Below are 19,893 nucleotides of genomic sequence, written 5' to 3' on the forward strand. Positions count from 1 at the left end.
AACTGGAAACCATACAGATTTGTGTTCGAAATCACGTGATCTCTTTAAAATTAATATTCGAATAAATTTGAACTGCTCTCAATCACTACAAACTAACCAAAAATAATCAGCAATAGCAGGTACTATTATTACATTAGATTTCAATTCGATGGTGAAAGTTTATTTTTTGTGTGAAAGTTTCGTTCTTTTTTTTTTTGTGATCGAGTGAAATGTTCCTGTTTGAATCTTAGTCGTTTCTATGTATATTTTATTATAGTATCTATTAAAATTCTTACTATTTTATTGCTATGCTATTTTATTGCTATGCTTTATGGAAATTAGACATTATAATATGTACAAGTTTAGCAAGTGTGTAAATGGTGCAATTGTCTGAAACGTTTTAAACATAACATGAAGCTAAATTCGGTTACTAACAATCTTTATTATGTCTTTTAAACAATAGGATTAAAGATTCCGATAAAACTTATTGAATTTTGTTTCTTAAATCCTAACCTGTTAGTCAAATTCTTACAAATCGTTAAAGTTTTCATATTGCTCCGCATTAATGTTTGTTTGCACTCTTCATAGTGCATATAATAAGTCTGATTTTATAGAACATCAGAGACTAAGTTCATTTCTTGTTTCAAAAAAAACGTTCTTTTTGCGTTTTCAAAATTCTATATGACCGTGATATACTACGTTGTTTCAAGCCATGACTATTATCATAATCAACAAAAACATATGTGAAGATACTACTAAAAACCATCTAAAACATTTCTAAAATAAAATAAAATGCCTTTTCTTTGGGGTAAGCTACTGTGTCATCTTTTTTATTATTGTAAATTGTACACAATTGTGTTTAATATTTGCTTAATTTTACTTTATTTATTGCTCCAAGAATATTCCAGGTTGCTTTTCAAAGTTTTTACTGAATGATTCTAGTATTAGATTCCAACTAGTACATTATGCATTTGTGATATATGATAATTTTGAAGTTAAAATTATCCTAGTTTTGTTTAAGGCTTAAGTTTTTCTTATTGTAGGAAGTTCTTATTGATATCTACCGTATTTAACATACAATACACAATATCTGACAAACTTTAACAAAGTATCACACTAAATCTTACAAAATTGTTTTGCTTAACATTTTTCAAGTAAAGTTCTATTTACTACCTCATGGCTAGATAATTTTGACACCCTCTCTGCCTTTGTGTGTGTGTGTGTGTGTGTGTGTGTGTGTGTGTGTGTGTGTGTGTGTGTGTGTGTGTATGTGTAAATGCAGAAGAACTAATGCAGGTTCCAATTATAAGTTTAACGTTTTTCATAAACCATGTTTTTTTATTTGCAAATAAAACATAGTATTTGCTATAAATACTATGTTTACAAAATTATAGTCATTGTTGCCACTTTAATTGATCAAAAAATCAACTTGCTGATTATATTATATTTTTAGCTGAACACTCAAGGCTATTTGATTCAAGATCATATGAAGATATGTTTTACCCTCAAGGCATTACACTTTCTAAGAAGGAGAAGCTGAGTGTTATATGGTATTTTTTAAAATCTTAATGACTTTATTATCAATTCATATTCCTGAATATATGAATTTATAGTTAAAAGTTATATAGAATGAACAAAGGAATAATATATAAAAAGACATTTTTAAGCAATTAGATTGCTAAGTTAGAATTTTAGCATGCTTTAAAGTTTTGTAAATCATTTTTCGTAAAACTTCCTCGAATATTTTAAATTAAAATGAGACTTCTTAACTTAAAATTTCTTAATAATAAAATGTTTTAAACTGAAGAATGATTTCTTAAGTGAAATTTTCTTAAAGCAAAGTTTAATAGCCTACCATTAAAAACAAAAGTAAAAAAAATTCTTTTTTAAAAATTATTTTAGGCTAGCTGCCAACTATGATCCTGAAAAATACAAGAAAATTATACCTGCTCGTGATTGTGAAAATGTGAACATAGCACGTATCTGGTTGATTTTACTTTTAAGATTTTTTGATGTCATTAAAATTAACTTGTTTTCTTTTAATGATAAGTTCTTTGTACAAATTATAAAAATAGGGTACAAATCTGATGCAGATTTAAAGGAAGTCTAAAATTTAAATTTTAGTCATGCAATCATCAATCCAATGTTTCCATATGCATTAAGGCTCTCAGCTCAACTTATGTTAGGTACAGTGCGTATCTATCGAACCAAAACAAAGATGCTATTAAGTAAGTTTATTTTTACATTGTTTTTTTGTTCTTTGTACCATAGTATCTTGTGGGATTCATACTTGAAGATGTAATTATTATAATAGTTAAGTTTAAAGTAGCTGCACTTTTAATCTGGCAAAGTATCATTAAAATTAAAATAATTTAAGCTCTTGGGAAGTAATAATGCTGCATAAGTTTTAATGCTGTAGACTGCTATGATGCATAGTGAGTAAACTTAAAGTTTCTTTTTGTTATATTTAGGTACAGCTGAACAAATGATGGTGAAGTTGAGCACCATGTTAAAAGAAGTTAATCTTAAATCTTGTGATCTTCCAGTCACTATGTTAAAGTATTTCTTTGAAATTATCTATTTTTCATAGATAGTAAAGAAATAAAAGAACTTGGGCATATATTTCTTATTTACAGCATTCAAAAATATGTAATCACAGTTATTCTTTATCTAAATTTTATAAATACACTGCCATACCAGCACAGCATGCCCTAACTTTTTTCATAAAATGGCTGCACACCTGCATTATAATCATGATTATTGTCATTGTCATCATGATTATTGTTATTGTCATCATCACTATTCTTGTCATCATCATTATTGTTGTCATCATCATTATTGTTGTTGTCGTTGTCATCATCATCATCATCATCATCATCATCATCATCATCATCATCATCATCATCATCATCATCACTGATAATGTTATAAATCTGTTTTTAGAGTAGATGCAATTACGTTACCTAATCTCCCTAACTATGGAAGCATAATAGATTATTCTTTAGATCCAGTGTATTTTGATGCCAATATGTTGTTACACATGGTAGGTTTTAATTTAGTATCAGTTTTAATTTTAATTTTAATTGTTGAGAGAGTAAACAGTTTTATCGTTTTACACATGCAATATTGTGATTGTGATGTGGATGATATTGAATACCTAAAAGTACGTACATGAGTTGTTTTTTTTTTAGGAAAAATCTACATAATGATAGTAATAAATTAATTATTAAAATTAATGGTATTAACTGTTATATTATTGGGAATATTAGCATTAATTACTTAAATATTGCCATTTAAAAAGAAATATTTTCAAACCAAAATACCAGTAAAGAATTAAAACAACATCTTAAAGTTTTAATATTCTTAAAATTGGAATTGTGAATACTTTTAGGCAATGCTGTTCCTTGGATGGGGGTGGGGGGAGGGGGAAAGGTGGTGTTCCGTAGACTGACATGGCACTGATTTTAAGTCAGACAAATAGTTTTTTCATGTTTTTTAATTTAGATTTATCTCATTTATTCTTTCTTGGTGTTGTTTTTTTTTATTTTAACAAATGTCAATAGGTTTAATGAAACTTATTAAAAATTATAGCATAAAGTATTTCTGACTTGAGAAGGGCAGCTAAATTTGTTTTCTAATTAAAATAATATTTTTAAATATGTTTAGTTTTAAATTTTGTTGTTGAACTTTTAATTCAATTTGGTATCATTTTTAAAAAGATATATTTGGAAAAACATTTTTAAAGCTAATTGTGAAAAAATGCAATTAAAAGTTACTTCAATTGTGTAAAATAAACACAATTGATAGCCTAATTTACTATCTACCCAAGAAATTTATTTTGTGGCAATAAGTTAACAACAAAAGCCTATGTATTAAAATTATACCCAAGTTAATTATTTAAAGTGCCTTAAAATATTACACTAAAAATGTTATTTATCTTTAAATTTTGTAAACTCATTTTGTAGGATGAAGGTGATTTTTTCCCAATGAATAATACTCCTCTGCAGTCACCAGTTAAGTTTGAAAAGCTTAAAAAACTTGATAAGAAATCGTTCAGTCCATTAACAGTAAGCAACCGACAAATAAGTTTAGATGAATGTGCACTTACACCATCAAAAGCTGTTGTTCAGGTATCTTCAGTTTTTTTTAATTTTTATATATAAAAATCTGAAGTTGCTAATGATAAAAACACATTAGTGATAAAGGAAACCAGAGGTAGTTGATCTGGATTTCACATTTTTTAATCTATCTTAGTTCCTTAGCAATACGCTCCATATTTTGCTTACATAAATCGCCTACAAGTTACATATGAGGAAGTTATAGCAATTAATTACAAATTGTTTTGTATCTTTTAACTGTAATATAGCATGTTTTTAGCTGCTCTTATTCTTAATTCAAGGCATTAATATTTCTATTTTCAAATTTGCTCATTCTATTTAAAACCTAAACAAATAATGCATACTGAAATTTATTTTGATATTCTTTTGTTCTTAATATTTTTTCTTTACTTTACAGTTATTCAATGATATTCTTTTTACTTTTCACCTCATTCAATAAATTTGCTAAAAGTTATCTCATGTTAACATATTTGATACTCTCTTTTAGTTACCAGGTGAGGAAGAGTTTGAAGGAAATGATTTTGGGCCAGCTCAAGCTGAGTTTCTAAAAGATTTAAATTTTGACAATGTCCCATCTTTAAAGTATTGATTGCTTCTTCCCTTCTATTTTTGAGATTTTAGTATTTATTGTCACTTACATGATTGAGCTTACTATTTTTTTTTACCTAGGCTTAACTACAAAAAGAGGCTTGCTCCATTGTTTGAAAACGAAGAAGATGTAAACTTAACAAAAAAAAGAAAAGAAGGTAAATTATTTTTTTCATAGTAGAATTGTTCAAACTACTCATTGTATACAAGTAGATGATGTGTTTATTGTCATGCTTCAAAAAAAAGTTTCTGATTTAGTAGCGTAGTCTTCTTCTTTGATTTAAAGGTAAAGATTTTTGATTCATAGCAATCCTAGTGTCTCTTATGATATATTATATAGTATCTTTATAAAATGTATTTGAAATCATTTTGATTAGTTATTAGTCAGTTTTTTCAAGCTATGAGGTCTTATGAAGCTGTAAACTTACAAATATCTTTGTATAATTCACAATTTTATGAAAAATTGTACTACTCTTGACAGGGATTGAAATAAGTAATAACTGAACAGATAAGATTTGGGTTTTAACTCATCATTTATTAATGTCTGCTAACCTTATCAGTTATGGTTTGTGATGCTCTGTGTAAAAAGTATTTACCTATTCTATAATTGTTTGGGTTTGGGTCCCATAAATTAACAAAAAAATTGTTTGATGATCTAATGGAACCTAATGACATTATCTTGTGTATTAGTTGCTTTTTTTTTTGTTTACTTAAAAATCATGTTGCGATCCATATAATTAAGCTTTCCTGCTAATATGCATAATAACAGCATTCTATGAAGAAAGTAATTAACTATAGAAAATGAATTTAGATTAGGTTCAAATTACTTAAAAATAAAGAATATCTAATTATTTTAAAGGATTAAAATTTTTTACAACAACGTTTTACTAAATTTCGTTATATTTGGATTTCAGTTGTTAATACTTAATGATAAATTTTTAAAAAGTAAAAAAAAAGTCTTTGCTTGATATTATTTGTTATAGACTTCTATTTTATAACAGCTAATAAAAACTAATATTGTTATTCTAGTTCAAAATGAGTAGGAAATCAATGTGGTCTGATTTGAAATTAACTTGGCTAAAGCAGATATTTTGCACATGGCTAGTTCATATTGTTCTAACTGCAAACAAAACATCAGTACTCTTCAGAAATATTATCATAAAGACTCAATTACCAATAGTCTGCAAGAAACTGTAATAGAAAAAATCTTTAGTTTGATTGCATATACAAAATTGTAGTAAATGAAATATTCTTTAACAATCCTTTAATAATTGAAATGATAAAATAAACTATTCTTTCTAATTACAACGCTTGATTGATAAAAGCACTTTAAGTAAAAAAAAAATAAAGAACAACTATAACCACAAAATACCTCACATATCTACCAATATATTCATGAAAAGATTTTGACCCAAGTATTTTTTTTTTTTTACAGAAATAGATTTAGTAAAAATAGATTTAAAATTAAAAGTCTTAATATTTACATAAATTTTGACAAAGTATAATCATATCTCCATGTCTATTAGCTTTTCTCTCTCTGATTCTCAATATCTGGGACAAGTGGTTTTATCATCATCACAAATGGTATTATAATCCATATTATCATCACCAAGACCTTACAACTAGCCAACCATTTTTTATAGTTATTTTGCATATACAACAATTTAATTTAAAAAAATTCCTTTGAAAATGATTCATATTCAAAAAAACACTGTATGTTCCATATAATTCTATAAAAGCTACTTTTCCTACAGAACCTGATGTGATTGATGTATTACTTCCCTTGGAAGCTGATATTGGTGTTTCTTTTATTCAAAATGAGGCTGATACTGCTGCTACTCTTCCAACTAATTTTGCAGATGAAACAACTTTGATTACATCAGTTAGAGAGGAAAAGACTGTAGTAGGAGTAAGATGAATATTTTTCTGGATTCCTTTGTATGCATCTGTATATATCACCTTATTTTCAGCACACATATCACTTTATTTTTAGCTTAACATTTATTTATTTTTGATAATTACAAATTCTCAGTACCTTGGAAAGTTTAAAAGATTTTACAGTAAAGGCTATTGGGATTTTTACTTTTCATAATGATGCTACCATTATTTCTGGTAGATTTTGTAGTTTATACAAATTTGGTTGTTTGTCTTCTTTTACAGGGAAAACAACTTTATCACTCCTTTGTCTCTCTTTTTAGTAATAAAGAGTTTTAAATTTATTTTCTTATTAACAAAACTTCCCTTGGAAGCTTTTTTTTAAAATGAAGCTGATAATTTTACTTGTTTTTCAGGAAAAACAGGATTGGAATTGTAACCTTTTTACTCCTGCTGATGCCATCATCTTAAAACCAAAAGCTAGCAACCCAAAAAAGAAACGTAAACTCTATGTTGATGGTGACATAATATTAAGTAGTCAGGAAATGAAAAGCAACATGGCAACACCAGACACCTTAATAAGAATCCCAGTATGTTGTTTCTGTAATGGTAGTATGAACTTTCTGTTGAACTTACTTTTAGTAATATATATTTTAGTAAGTTTAAATTAGAAAAGAAATCCTGAGAATAACAGATCCACATTTCATAAACTGTGTAATAAGAAGACTTCTATGAAATAATATCAAAATATCATAGGTAACAAAATTATAGGCTAAAATTTTATCTTTTTTTAAGAAGTAATTATGTTGTTAAATTAGCAGATGATTTATAGCTGAAGTTATAGTTAAAGTTTATGAAAAAAAGAAATTATGTTTGTAATATTTAGCTGAATTTTAAAATGATAAAAAAAAAAAACATACAATTTTATTTTTAAAGTATCTTAAACGTATTACTAGGAAAATCTGTAACTTATGATAAAGAGTTGTTCTTATATTTTGTAGATTATTTCTTAAATGAATATCAAAATGTTTATTTGATGACTTTACATTTTATTATATCTATTAACTGTTATTGATGAATTAAGCTAAAATATTATATTATATATTAAAAAATATTATAGATGAATTGTTTTTTTCATTCATCAGATTGTTGCTGGAACAGCACTTCCAAATGCAAAGTTTCTATTTGAATGTCCATCATATATTAGTAGGTATCATTCTTTTAGTCAACAATAATAATGAAAGTTTTAGTTTCTTCTGCAGGCCAAATGTGAAACTTAAATACTCATAAATCTGGGTTCAATGACAGTTAAACATTGACAAATTTGCTACCAACAAAGCAAGGAAAATTTTTTTTGTAGAATGCTCACAGTAATTTTAATAAACTATTATATGTTTATTTGAAAGTTCATCATCTGGGCATAGTATTGAATTAAAGAAATTAGATCAACAATCATGTTTGACTTTCAGATTTCACTTACAAGTTTAATTTTTTGTCTGACCTTTAACTTAATTGCAATTTTGGGATTCATTTTTCAAAAATGACTCTTATATCCCAATGCAGGGATAAAAAAATCATATTAGCATATATATATATACATACATATATATATATATATATATATATATATATATATATATATATATATATATATATATATATATATATATATATATATATATATATATATAATGAAGATGTAAGTGGAAATTGATAAGATTTCAATAGGGGGTAATAAATCAATGTTTTTCGTTAGATGTATCTAAAAACATGAAGTTGAAAAGCTGGTGGGACAATAATTCTTGTTTGTTCAAAGTTTTGTCAGATGATCTGAAATTAAGTGATCTATCAAGACAAATTTCAGAAGAACAAGAAATAATGAAAAGTCCCGAGGTACTATTTATTTTATATGATCAAGTTTGAATCTGTTATAACTTGAAAAATAATGTAGTTATTACTATGTGGTAAATGTTTACATTAGCTTTTGGTAAACTATCAACTCCTGTTAAAATGTGGATTCCAATAACACTTTGGCCTAATATACACGAACAGTTATTTTGCCCAGGTTTGTTGAACCGCTTATTACAGTTGAAGAAGTTTCCAATGATGAATTTCTCTTTAGCTTGTTAGAAATGATGATGAAAGTTTAGGCAGTATTGAAGTTGCTCGAAATGCATCATCAAGTATACGATCATTAGAGCATTCAGCAGGCAGTACTTTATTGATTGAAAAGACACCATTAAATGAAGGTAAGCTATTTTGAGTAAGTTTTTCAACATTACAAATAATGGCAACATTCTAGGCATTCAACATTATAAATGATGACAAAATTCTTGGTATTCAACATTACAAATAGTGACACCATTCTAGACATTCAACATTACAAATGATGACAACATTTTTGTACGAATTTTTGTTTTACACTACCTGAATAAGGGTGCAATCTTAAAATTTATATAATTTAAATTATTCAGCTGGTTGATTACAGAAAACTCAAATAAACACTGCTTAATAATTTTATTTTATTTGTTTTAGATGATTTCCAAGTTTTGTCTGGTATTGAAGATATGGTTGGCATTGACTTTAATGAGTTTCAACCTCCTTATATCAGGTAATTCCTTACTTATGTTACAAGAATGTTTCAAAGAGTTTTTTAAACATAAAAACATTTGATCTGTAAACTACTGTTAAAAATATTATAATCTCATTATTATGTAATATACTATTATGTTACTATATATTATTTAACTTCTTGTTGTTTCATATTTATATTATGTAATATCTATATTGTATTATTATACTATATTATAACTTCATATTTATATCTATAGCATACTATTATATAGTATCATAGCCTACTATAGTGACAGGCCAAGTAAACGTACGGCTTTTAAAAAAACTGTAGGCGAGTTTTTCTTTTAATAATTTGTAATATGGCGCGATCAAGGAAAAAGACGTGTTCTTTCAATTTGATATTCAGTTAATTTCAATTATATTGTATGTGTATTAAATTTGCATTCTTTTTAGATCAAAATAATTAGATTCATAAAATATGGTTTTTAAGTGTTGTGTCTCAGGATGCAGAGGTAACTACGATGTTACAAAGTCTGTGAAAGTTTTTCGCCTTCCAAATAAAAAAAATCTGGGTGAACGAAAAAGATGAATAAGTGCTATACCTCGAGATAACATTCCAGATGGCCCAAATACTTTTATTTGTGAAGATCATTGGCCTAAAAACTATGAAAAAGTTTTAGTTTACGGAAAGTTAAGACCAAAATATCCACCATCTGTATTTTCTTCTGTAAACTCAAGTCAAATTCCAACTCCACAGGCACCACCAAGACCAACAAGTAAAGCATTACCATCTTTTAGAAGTATTGTGCCTGATGAAATTGAGGATTTTGTAAAAGCTGACAATATATCATCCTTTGATGATTTGTGTGAAAAAATAATGTCTAAATCTATATCTTTTTCTTTTTCAAAAATATCAAATATCTATGAAAACTGTTTACATCTTCAATCTGCTGATACATTAGACAACTTGGGTGTTCCAAAGTTTATTTTAAAGATAAAAAATGATTTATTCTTTGATAGCTACCACTGTGGTATTAAGTGCACCATAAAACCTCTTTCTTACAATCATATAGATACTATTAACTGTATTAGTTGTCTCCATGCTGCAATACACTATTTGAATTCTTTACCAATTGATCACAAAAAAAGTATTATCATTGAACAGATGTTAAGTATGAACTCCTTAGTGTTTATTGGTGAAAAGAAATATTCTCCTAATATGGTTGCCAGGGCATTTGAGTATTTTTCATTATCAAGAACACTTTATTCTTGATTATGTGATGACTATGAACTACCAAGTATATCACTGATGACAAAATTGACATCAAAAGTTAGAAATGTTGGAGATGATGATTTTTTAAAGTTGTATTTTGACAAATGTTCTATTTCTCAAAGACTGGTCATTCTATTAATTGATGAAATTTATGTTAAACCACAGTTAACATATCAAGGAGGTAACATTTTTGGTAAATCTGTTAACTCCCCAAATGAATTGGCAAAAACAGTTTGGGTTTAACGACTTGTTCTTTGTTTGGTGGAAAACAGTTTTTGTATAAAGCATTACCAGTAACAGGTTTAGATGCTAAATTTCAGTATGATCAAACAATGCAAACGATTGAAACAATAAAAAATTGTGGTGGCTCTGTTGTTGCTATTCTTTGCGACAATAATAAAGTAAATAAAAAGTTTTTTGGAATGTTTAATCTCCATAATACTTGGTGTACTAATGATAATATTTTTCTTCTTTATGATTTTGTTCATTTAATAAAATCTATTTGTAATAATTGGCTCACAGAAAAATGCCAAGAACTATGTTTTACTTATGAAGGTGTTTCAAGAACTGCAAAATGGTCAGATCTTAAAAAACTTTTTCAACATGAAAAAGATGCTATTGTAAAACTGTCTAAACTAAATGAAACTGCAATTTTTCCTAAACCAATCGAACGTCAATATGTGTCAACTTGTTTAAGAGTATTTTGTGATGAGACTGTAGCTGCTTTAAAAACTCATTCATCCATAAAAAATTTTGATGACACTACAGTTTTTTTTTATCTATTTTTATTAAATTTTTTAAAATTGTTAACGTTAAAGGACTTTATGAAAACATTTGTACTAGAGATGAAAATCGTGCTGTTTTTTCATCAAACTATGATGAACGATTGAACTTTCTTTTAAATTTGACTGATATGGTCGAAAAAATGGCACCTGAAATACACGGTCAAAGAATAAAAAGTTTAACCAAAGATACTTCTCGTGCTTTTTCCCATACGTGTCGTGGAATGGTTGAACTAGTGAAACATTTACTAATTACAAGTCATAAGTATGTTTGTCTTGGACATTTTACTAGTGACCCTATTGAGAAAGCATTTGGAAAACTTTGCCAAGGATCAGGTGGTACCTATTTTATAAATGTTCAGCATATATTGCAAAAAGTTGACATAAAAAAAACAAAACTTTGCTTAAATATTGGTATCATAGCTAATGATTTAGAAGTTTCATCAAGTCATTTGTGTGACAAATGTAATTATGTAATCCAAGATGATACTTTGTTGAATGTTTTTCATAATCTTCCTGTTATTGAAAGCGATTTGTCTAAAGAAATTAAAATGTCTTTGGTTTATATTGCTGGCTATGTCAGTAGAGAAGATCCTCCAGTTGAAGATACATCATTTTGTTTTGACCAATTTGGAGAATATATCAGAGAGATTAAACATGGTGGGTTAACTTTGCCTGGTGATAACATCTGCCATTGGATATTTTATTCGTACATTTTATTTCACCATCTTTACAAATGTGTCTGTTGTGTTAGCTTATCTAACAGCTTTTTGATAGTATCTGACTTTTATGGATTTACCAATATTTCAAAAAAACATTGTAGAATCCTTGCCAATATATTTTTTAACAATTATTGCCATCTTTACTCCCCGCGATCTTCAAAGGAACCCAAAATGAAAATATTGAAACTATCTTAAACATGATATATACAATATTGTTTTTTTTTTAACTAATTGTAGTTTTATTTTGAAAAGTTATGTTGTTTTTTTTTCATAAAGATGTTTGAGTGTTTAGCACTATAAAAAGTGAGTCTTTACTATGTTATAATGAATTGCGGTTTTCATTTAATAAACGATTTTTTTCATTTAAGAGGTTTTATTTGTTACAAAAACCTTTATTTATGATAAATTAATTACTATCTAATGAACTAATGAATCTATTTGTTAAATAACCTAAGAAACGAATGCTTCCGTAAAAAAAACAACTCGCCTACAGTTTTTTTAAAAGCCGTACGTTTACTCGGCCTGTCACTATAGTAGGCCATGTATAATATCTAACTTCATTTTTAATACAGTGCAATAATATGTTAAAATCTTCAAAACTGACATTCCCTCTTTTTCTTCTGACCCTTCACATAGAGATTTCCATATATCTTGCATAATATTGCTGGCATAACCTGCAGGATTATGTCATTCTCTAAATTTTTTAATGGGTAAAGTTGTTTCTGATCTGCTGATAAAACAACCTGATTTTAAAACAACCTGATTTTATTACATATCACTTGTTACCAGAAAAATTCACTTTTTTAGCTTTCTTCAGTTAAATTTTTTCTGTAGTAATTAAAGAAATGTTTTTCTGCAACTCCAAATGTCACCCGAATTACCAATTTTATAAAATGGAAATTTTAAGAAAGCATAATTTTGAATTAGGTTGATAACTTTCATCATCATCAGGCCTTCATGAAATTTAACAAGTCTTTAGAAGATTTTTTTTAAAAAAAGAATTGGCTTTGAAGTTAGGAAAAATATGATTGAAAATTTCATTTATTTTAAATTTTATGATGACCTTTTATTTGTCCCAATATTTTTAGTTAGTGTAGCTTTTGCTTACATTTATGACATTGCAGCACCAGTGTTTCGTCTCTTACATATTCTTACATTAGTTTTTTAAAGAATTTTAAAATGTGAGTTCTTTATTAAGTAGTTAAAAAAATGGTAAATCATTTCTAAAATCTTGCACATTTGGATGTAAAATGATTGGTAAATTATTTCTTAGGCAAAAATTTTAATAGTTCAAGTATTCAGAAAATTATTTTTTCTATTATTTAATTGTATTATGAGTGTATTTTTTAAAAAAGATTGTTAAAGATTATTTAAGGTTCTTCCTGTGATATTTCTCTACTTCTTAACCTCATTACTGACAACATTAATAATTCACTAAACAAGTAACCAATAAACTTTACTGTATTTTTCAGTTAGCATCATTTTGGTAGTAGTCTGCAAGAAGTCCATTTCTTTTGTAAATTATGTCTTAATTAATGGGATGAGTCCAGGGTACCATCTCCATTTCTTGTTACAACATATTTTTTTTAATGCAATAAAAACAAGCAAAAATGCTCTCATTAACGGCCTTTTGATTGCTTGCGTGATCAAAAATATATGTTAAGAAATGAAAAAGTGGAAGTTTTTGTTTTTGAAAACATGATTGAATTTAATCTATTGTACTTCAACGATGAATAGTTGTTTTTTTTAATAATTTGCCACAATGTCAAAAATCCTTAAAAATATAAAGTAAAATTGACTTTTTAAAACTGTGATTTAACTTCATTTCTTTTTTTTTTTTTTTACAATTTTTAAAATGAAACAGTCATAAAAAAAACTTTTTAATCAAATTAAAAACATTTGCAAGGAAAAGTTTTCTAAGATTTTCACAACTGATACTTTTCATCTTTGTAAATTACTGTATTTTTTCTACTAAGGTTATAATTTACTGACACCAAATCTTTTTAACTCAGAAATTCTCATTCTTAAAATTGCTTTGCAAAATTTAGTGGTTTGCAGTGCTCTAAAATTTTTTGGGTTTTTATCGTCAAAGTAGTAATATTATATATTTTCAATCATTTAATCTTGTCATTTATTTCTATTGCTCTAATGGTTCTAAAAGCATTCTGAATTGACTCCTTGTCCCTGAATACCTCAAACTAGACCTCCTAAGCATAAAAATTGGCTCAGCAAAGGCAATTTTAAAATGCTTAACATTTATAAGAATTTTCTCATAAAAAGTTGAGTAAACCAATCAGCGCAGGTTAATGATCTTTTTATATGAAAAGAAGGCAATTTGATATCATATCAAATTCTGACAAAATGATAAACATCAAGAATATCTTTTTTAAAGCAAGTCTTACAAGATATAAATAAGGATATAGTTATTTTAAAAAAACTATTGCTAATTTAAAGTGCTTTTAAATTAAATGCATGGTCTTTTGAATTATTTAAATTAATGGAAATTTAATAGTAATAAAAAATTATTTTATGTAAAAAGTAATCATTATTGTTGTTTTATCATCCAACCAAGTTAAAATTATCTTGAAAAAGAATTCATAACTTCATATAATCTTTTTATCTACAGTAGCATGCAAAAGTAACCAGACAAGCACATGCAACTTGAGATAACTTTTGATTGAAAAGTCCAATTTCTTTCAAATTTTGACTGGAATGTCAAAAAATTGATTACAATTCTAAAAATAAATGATTTTTCACTAAATCTAAACAATTTAATCCTAAAAGTTCATTTCATTGAAATATGCATGTGCAAAAGTATCTGGGCAGAACTAAAATGATAAAATTCCAATACTTTTGTTGGCTTTTATTTAATATTTAAAAATGGTAAATAAAACTTAAAGTATTTTTAATTAAAAAGATTGTTTTAAATAAACTCTAAAAATTACAAAGCAAAAATATACAAGTTTAGCTGTCAAAGAAGTGGTATTGCGTGCAATTGAACAAGGCAGAACTACAAGAGACAGCAGATCAGTTTGATATAGAAATATCAACAGGAGCAGGTAGATATAAAAGATATAAGGAAAGAAATAGCAATAGAATCTCTCTAAAGTCAGGAAGGCCTCGAATTAGGGGAGAACCTTAATGAATAGGACAATTATCGAATGGGACAAACTCAGATTCTTATAGAAGCATCGATGTAAGGATATTCAAATTCCTGTAACAAAGAGTGATAGAAACAAGAACTCAACTGACCGACTCATCCATCCTATTGCTCTATGACCGTAATGACAATGGATGTTATTGTGTTTTCAAATGTAAAAAGTAATTTTTAAAACTGTTTTTTTTTTCTGATTTTGCAGCAATTTTTGAAGTTATGGAAAATAAAGTTCCATGCTTAAATAGATAGCAGTCTCTAGTACTACAGTGAGTAAAACATTCAAGCTTAATTAATGGTGTTTTTGGTGTGATTAATCGTTTTTGGATAAAGTGATGCGCATATTGAATGGGACAAAATACTACCTGTTGAATGAATTTAACAAAGTATTATTTACAGCTCAGCAGAGGGATGCTGCAGTCCCCAACTTTTATCCCCAAGGGTAATGGGTATTATTTACACACTTTTATACTGCAATATTTTACTTAAATAAAAATAACTAAATATAATATCCTAAAATGAGAAAGTTCTACTTTGATTGAAATTTAGTTAGAGTTAAAATGTTTAAATTTAAAAATATTTTTTGTGTGGTCTTTATGTATGTATCTATATATTTAACTACATTTACAATTAATAAACTAATTTGAAAAATGATTGAATTAAATACGTTTATTTTTAATTCTTTTATGTTTGTCCCATTCAATGAGCCATACATAATGAATGGGACAAATGTCATGCTCCAATAAAACTCTCTTTTTTCCAATAGCCAAATGCAAATCCAATTTTTTTGTTTTACTATATCATTGAACAAGAGTCGGTGGTTATCAAACATATTTAAATATATATATTTTAAACAATTTTATCTACGTTTAAAAAGCATTTTGCAAAAACTGTCCCATTCATTGAGGTTTTCCCCTACATCTGAAAGACAAGATAAAGTTTTAATTCTTGCTGTAAAAAATGGTGTCTTGTTAAATGCTGAAATGAAAGAATTTTATAATGTAAAACGTAGTGTTGACACAACCAAACGTTTTTTGAGGTCTGCAAATATATTTAGAAGATGTTCTGTAAAGAAACCTTCTATTTCTATAAAGAATCAAAAAGCACGCTTGAGATTTGCAAATGAAATTGGTCAAGAGAACAATGGTTGAAAGTACTTTTTAGTGATGTATCTAAGTTTATGTTATTTGAATCTGATGCTATTAGATATGTTCATTGATTAAAAGGCTTTAGAAACGATCCTAAATACCAGCTACCAACAGTAAAGCACGGAGGTGGAAACATTATGATCTGGGGTTGCTTCGATAGAGATTGTGTCAGTACTATCCATTTAACAGATGGCATAACGGACAAAAAATGTACAAAGATATTATTAAGGATGCTAAACACATGCTAAAGACAAAATGCCTCGAGAGTGGATATTTCAGTAGGACAATGACCCAAAGCACACTTCAACCCCTGTGAAAGACTTTTTCAAGACCAAAAAAAATTGATTAATTGAATGGCCTTCGCAAAGTCCTGGGCTTAATCCTATTAAACATCTATAGGAATACCTTGATCAACAAATTTCAGGTCGAAAACCAACAAGTAAATATGATTAATTTAAAATTCTGAAGCAAGAATGGGAATAAATTAACAATAATGTGATTATGAAGCTAGTGGACTCAATGCCTTGTCGCTGTCAAGCAGTAATCAATGCCAAGGGTTTCCTGACAAAGTATTAAAGAAATTTATTTTAAATTACAACATTTTTATTTTTAAAAAATGTTTAAAAAAATAATCTACTTCAAGTATTTTTTTCTGCCCAGATACTTTTGCACGTGCATATTTCAATAAAATAAGCTTTTAAGATTAGATTGCTTAGATTTAGTAAAAATTCATTTGTTTTTAGAATTGTAATCAATTTTTTGACATTCTAGTGAAAAAATTGATTACAATTCTAAAAACAAATGAATTTTTGTTTCAAGTTATGTGCTTGTCCAGTTACTTTTGCACGCCACTGTATGTTGATAATGGCAAACGAAACTAGAAGTAAAGTTTCCTGTAAATTAACTAAGTTTATTGGTCCTGCTAGCAAGTTTTTAGAGTTAGACTTCCCAACTGTGAGAGATATTCTTCAATATAGACTGTTCCTTAGAAGAATTGATGAACAAGACTAATTTTCTAATTTGAGAAATATCTGTGAAAAAAGTTTGTTCTATTCCATCCATTAGTAAATGGAAGAGAGCAGCTGGTTTAGCAAGCTTTGATATTGCAACATATAAAAGTTGTATGAAAATCTGATTTACTGGCTGGCAGAAGCTTATTTAATATGGAAAATTGGAAATCACATGTTAACATAACCAAAATAGATAGACTTTTCATAAGGTCAAAAAAAAAAAACAAGTGTAAATGAGTGAACTATTTTTTAGTCCAAGAATATCAGGTATTGGAGTTCTGCCACACGATGTTATTGTGGACTTGAATGATGAACCTGGACTTGAACCTATTCTTGAACAAGGTGATTAATTTTATATTTTGTATTTTGTTTTGAAAGTTTGTTTGGTTATTTTTTGTTCATGAGCAATTACATGGCTTCATTAATCTTAATACAGTGGTGAAATCATTTTTTTTTTTTTTTTTTTTTTTTTGTAGATGAAACCCTAGTAGAATGTGATGATGAAAACCAAGAAATGTCCAAACGTTTTCAAGGATTTCAAAGGTTCTTTTACGTTGTTGGTTTTTTATTTTTTTAGGGTTTCGTAATTTTTTTCAGAAATAAATAAAAAAGTGAGTTTTTATGCATTGAACAAATTTCGCTGAATTAATTTTGATTGAAACAATTTCTTTAAAATTTTAGGGATAAATAATATTTATATTAGGTTTTTGTTTAGAAAAATTCAGTTAGCAATACTAGATAGATCTCGTGTTGATTTTTTCGATGTCTTTCCAACTCACTCTACCAGTAAAAGAGATGCTGCAGTTGCTTTCTACACTGCGTTAAGTAAGAATTTTGCATAAATACAAAAATACCTTTCATAGTTCATTTTTTTTAATTTTTAACTTATACGAATTAAAAGTAATTCCTGTTATACGAATTAAAAGTAATTCCTGTGTATGAGTCGCATGTGTTATTATGCATTTTAAGATATATTTTTATAATCTTCACAAACTTTAAACTTTCTTCAGATCTGCATCGCCACGGCAAGTTGCGACTTCACCAACAAGAAATTTTTGGAAAAATTACTATTTTAGCAAGTTAAACAAAAGTTTATTATTTTCATAACTATATTTATATTTATTTTCATATTTATAAGAAATATGACGTCATAATATTTATCATCAGAGAAAAAATCCAACCGACGCAATTATCCAAATTATATTTTGAACTCGGATATCTTATGGGAAATTTTTATATTGAAAGTAAATTTTGACATAAGCTTATTATATTTTAAAATGTATTTTAAATATGTATTTAACTGTCAGTCTTGATATTTATTAAAAATTATTTTTTTATGAAAATGTTGATATTTATAAATTTGTTGATAGCTTTTTTTTCTCTACTTCTCATGTTGTAATCACTTTCACATGTTTTGTTTGCCACATGTATTGATTTATATTTATTTGATCCCAAATTAGGATCGTTTTAAAGTTTGAAACTGATTTATTGTATATAATGTTCATATATTTTACGGGCTATACTTTTGTTAATTGAATAGCTTTTGTGTGACTGTAAATTGGTTATTATCTTATTCCTCTGGTTACGATCACACCACTAAGTTTAGTATCTTAATGTCTTAATGAAATTGCTTTCACTGCTCAACACAAAACGAAATTTAAAGTTTTCTGCCAAAGTCTTGGAAAAAATTCAGAAAGAATAATAATTTGGATGACGCTTGATTTCATTACCCAAAAATTAAGTCTCCTACATCCTCTGATAAATTCGCCACACTTTTTTTTTTTTTGCTTTCTTGCAAAATACGGTTTAAAAAATATTACGGGGTTCCAAAACGATCTGTAACCAAAAAAATTATTGTTTTAAAAGCAACTTAAAAGAGGAAAAATGCTCAGTTCAATTAAAAGTAACACTTAGTTTTTTCTGTTTTTCTACAATACGTTTATCTAAAAAACCTTTCACAATTGAAAATGTTTAAAATTAAAAAATAACAAGTATCCCCTTATACACATGGTTTCTACATATTTTTTTTTAATCAAAAGTTAAAAGTGAAAGCGGAAGAGAAAAGTCTTCCACGGTGCTCTTCTTTTTTTAATAATTAGATAAAATTAATAATTACATAAAAACAAAACTTAACCATAATTCTTACAATTCTTATTACAACTTATAAAAAGTATAGTCTATTTAAATAAACTGTAAAATATACAATAGAGATTTAATATCTCTGAAGATGATATATTATCGTTAACACTTCGATGAAAAAGTGTTTTTCGAATTTTCTTCGCCGTATGCGGCCGTTGCGTTTTAATTTTATCCTTCAATTGGCCCAATAACGTGTTTGTAATATACGCTATTTGTGTTTTTCCCATTTTTCATATGTTATTTTCCAGCATTATGTATTATAGTTCCAGTATAATGCACTTGAAAAAAAAAAAGCCAATCCAGTATTAATTACAAATGGGTATTAAAGCACGGTCGTTTACATAAAGCGAAACAGCGCTGTTATTATGCGCATGCTCCAAAAATAGAAATCGAAAGCGATGTAAACATGAAAAAAATTTTATCAATAGCTGCAATCCTAACATTTTCTCAAATAATTTTACAAATAGGAATCTTCTTAAAAAAATGTAAGTAGGGATAGTTCCTATTATAAGCAAAGTTTACATCAGCCTT

The 19,893-nt window shown here is 27.2% G+C and overlaps 1 protein-coding gene across 2 annotated transcripts; it reads left to right on the plus strand.

Moving 5' to 3' along the window:
• LOC145186775 (uncharacterized) lies at nt 1–18,695 on the plus strand. Of its 2 annotated transcripts, none has more exons than XM_090096360.1 (19): nt 1–119; nt 1,433–1,529; nt 1,882–1,965; nt 2,104–2,207; nt 2,451–2,538; nt 2,923–3,022; nt 3,945–4,109; nt 4,585–4,679; nt 4,767–4,843; nt 6,440–6,594; nt 6,977–7,150; nt 7,706–7,766; nt 8,317–8,453; nt 8,683–8,809; nt 9,096–9,171; nt 17,477–17,565; nt 17,700–17,766; nt 17,939–18,048; nt 18,234–18,695. In XM_090096360.1, the coding sequence occupies exons 2-19, from the start codon at nt 1,474–1,476 to the stop codon at nt 18,305–18,307; spliced, it is 1,839 nt and encodes a 612-aa protein (XP_089952486.1). In that variant the 5' UTR covers nt 1–119; nt 1,433–1,473; the 3' UTR covers nt 18,308–18,695. The 2 variants fall into 2 exon arrangements, with proteins under 2 accessions (XP_089952486.1, XP_089952485.1); XM_090096359.1 differs by lacking the exon at nt 1–119 and adding an exon at nt 665–787.
• Nucleotides 18,696–19,893: the final 1,198 nt, after the last annotated feature.

This window comes from Hydra viridissima, unplaced genomic scaffold, assembly GCF_058129835.1.
Source record: "Hydra viridissima isolate aposymbiotic clone 2 unplaced genomic scaffold, HvirCarnegie_v1 scaffold_8, whole genome shotgun sequence".
NCBI lineage: Eukaryota > Metazoa > Cnidaria > Hydrozoa > Anthoathecata > Hydridae > Hydra > Hydra viridissima.

Bases quoted from the DNA above. Each gene is read 5' to 3' on its own strand.
- LOC145186775 (XM_090096359.1), top strand. The intron at 1,530-1,881 runs GTATTTTTTAAA...AAATTATTTTAG, and splicing joins GAGAAGCTGAGTGTTATATG to GCTAGCTGCCAACTATGATC. The intron at 4,110-4,584 runs GTATCTTCAGTT...ACTCTCTTTTAG, and splicing joins CATCAAAAGCTGTTGTTCAG to TTACCAGGTGAGGAAGAGTT.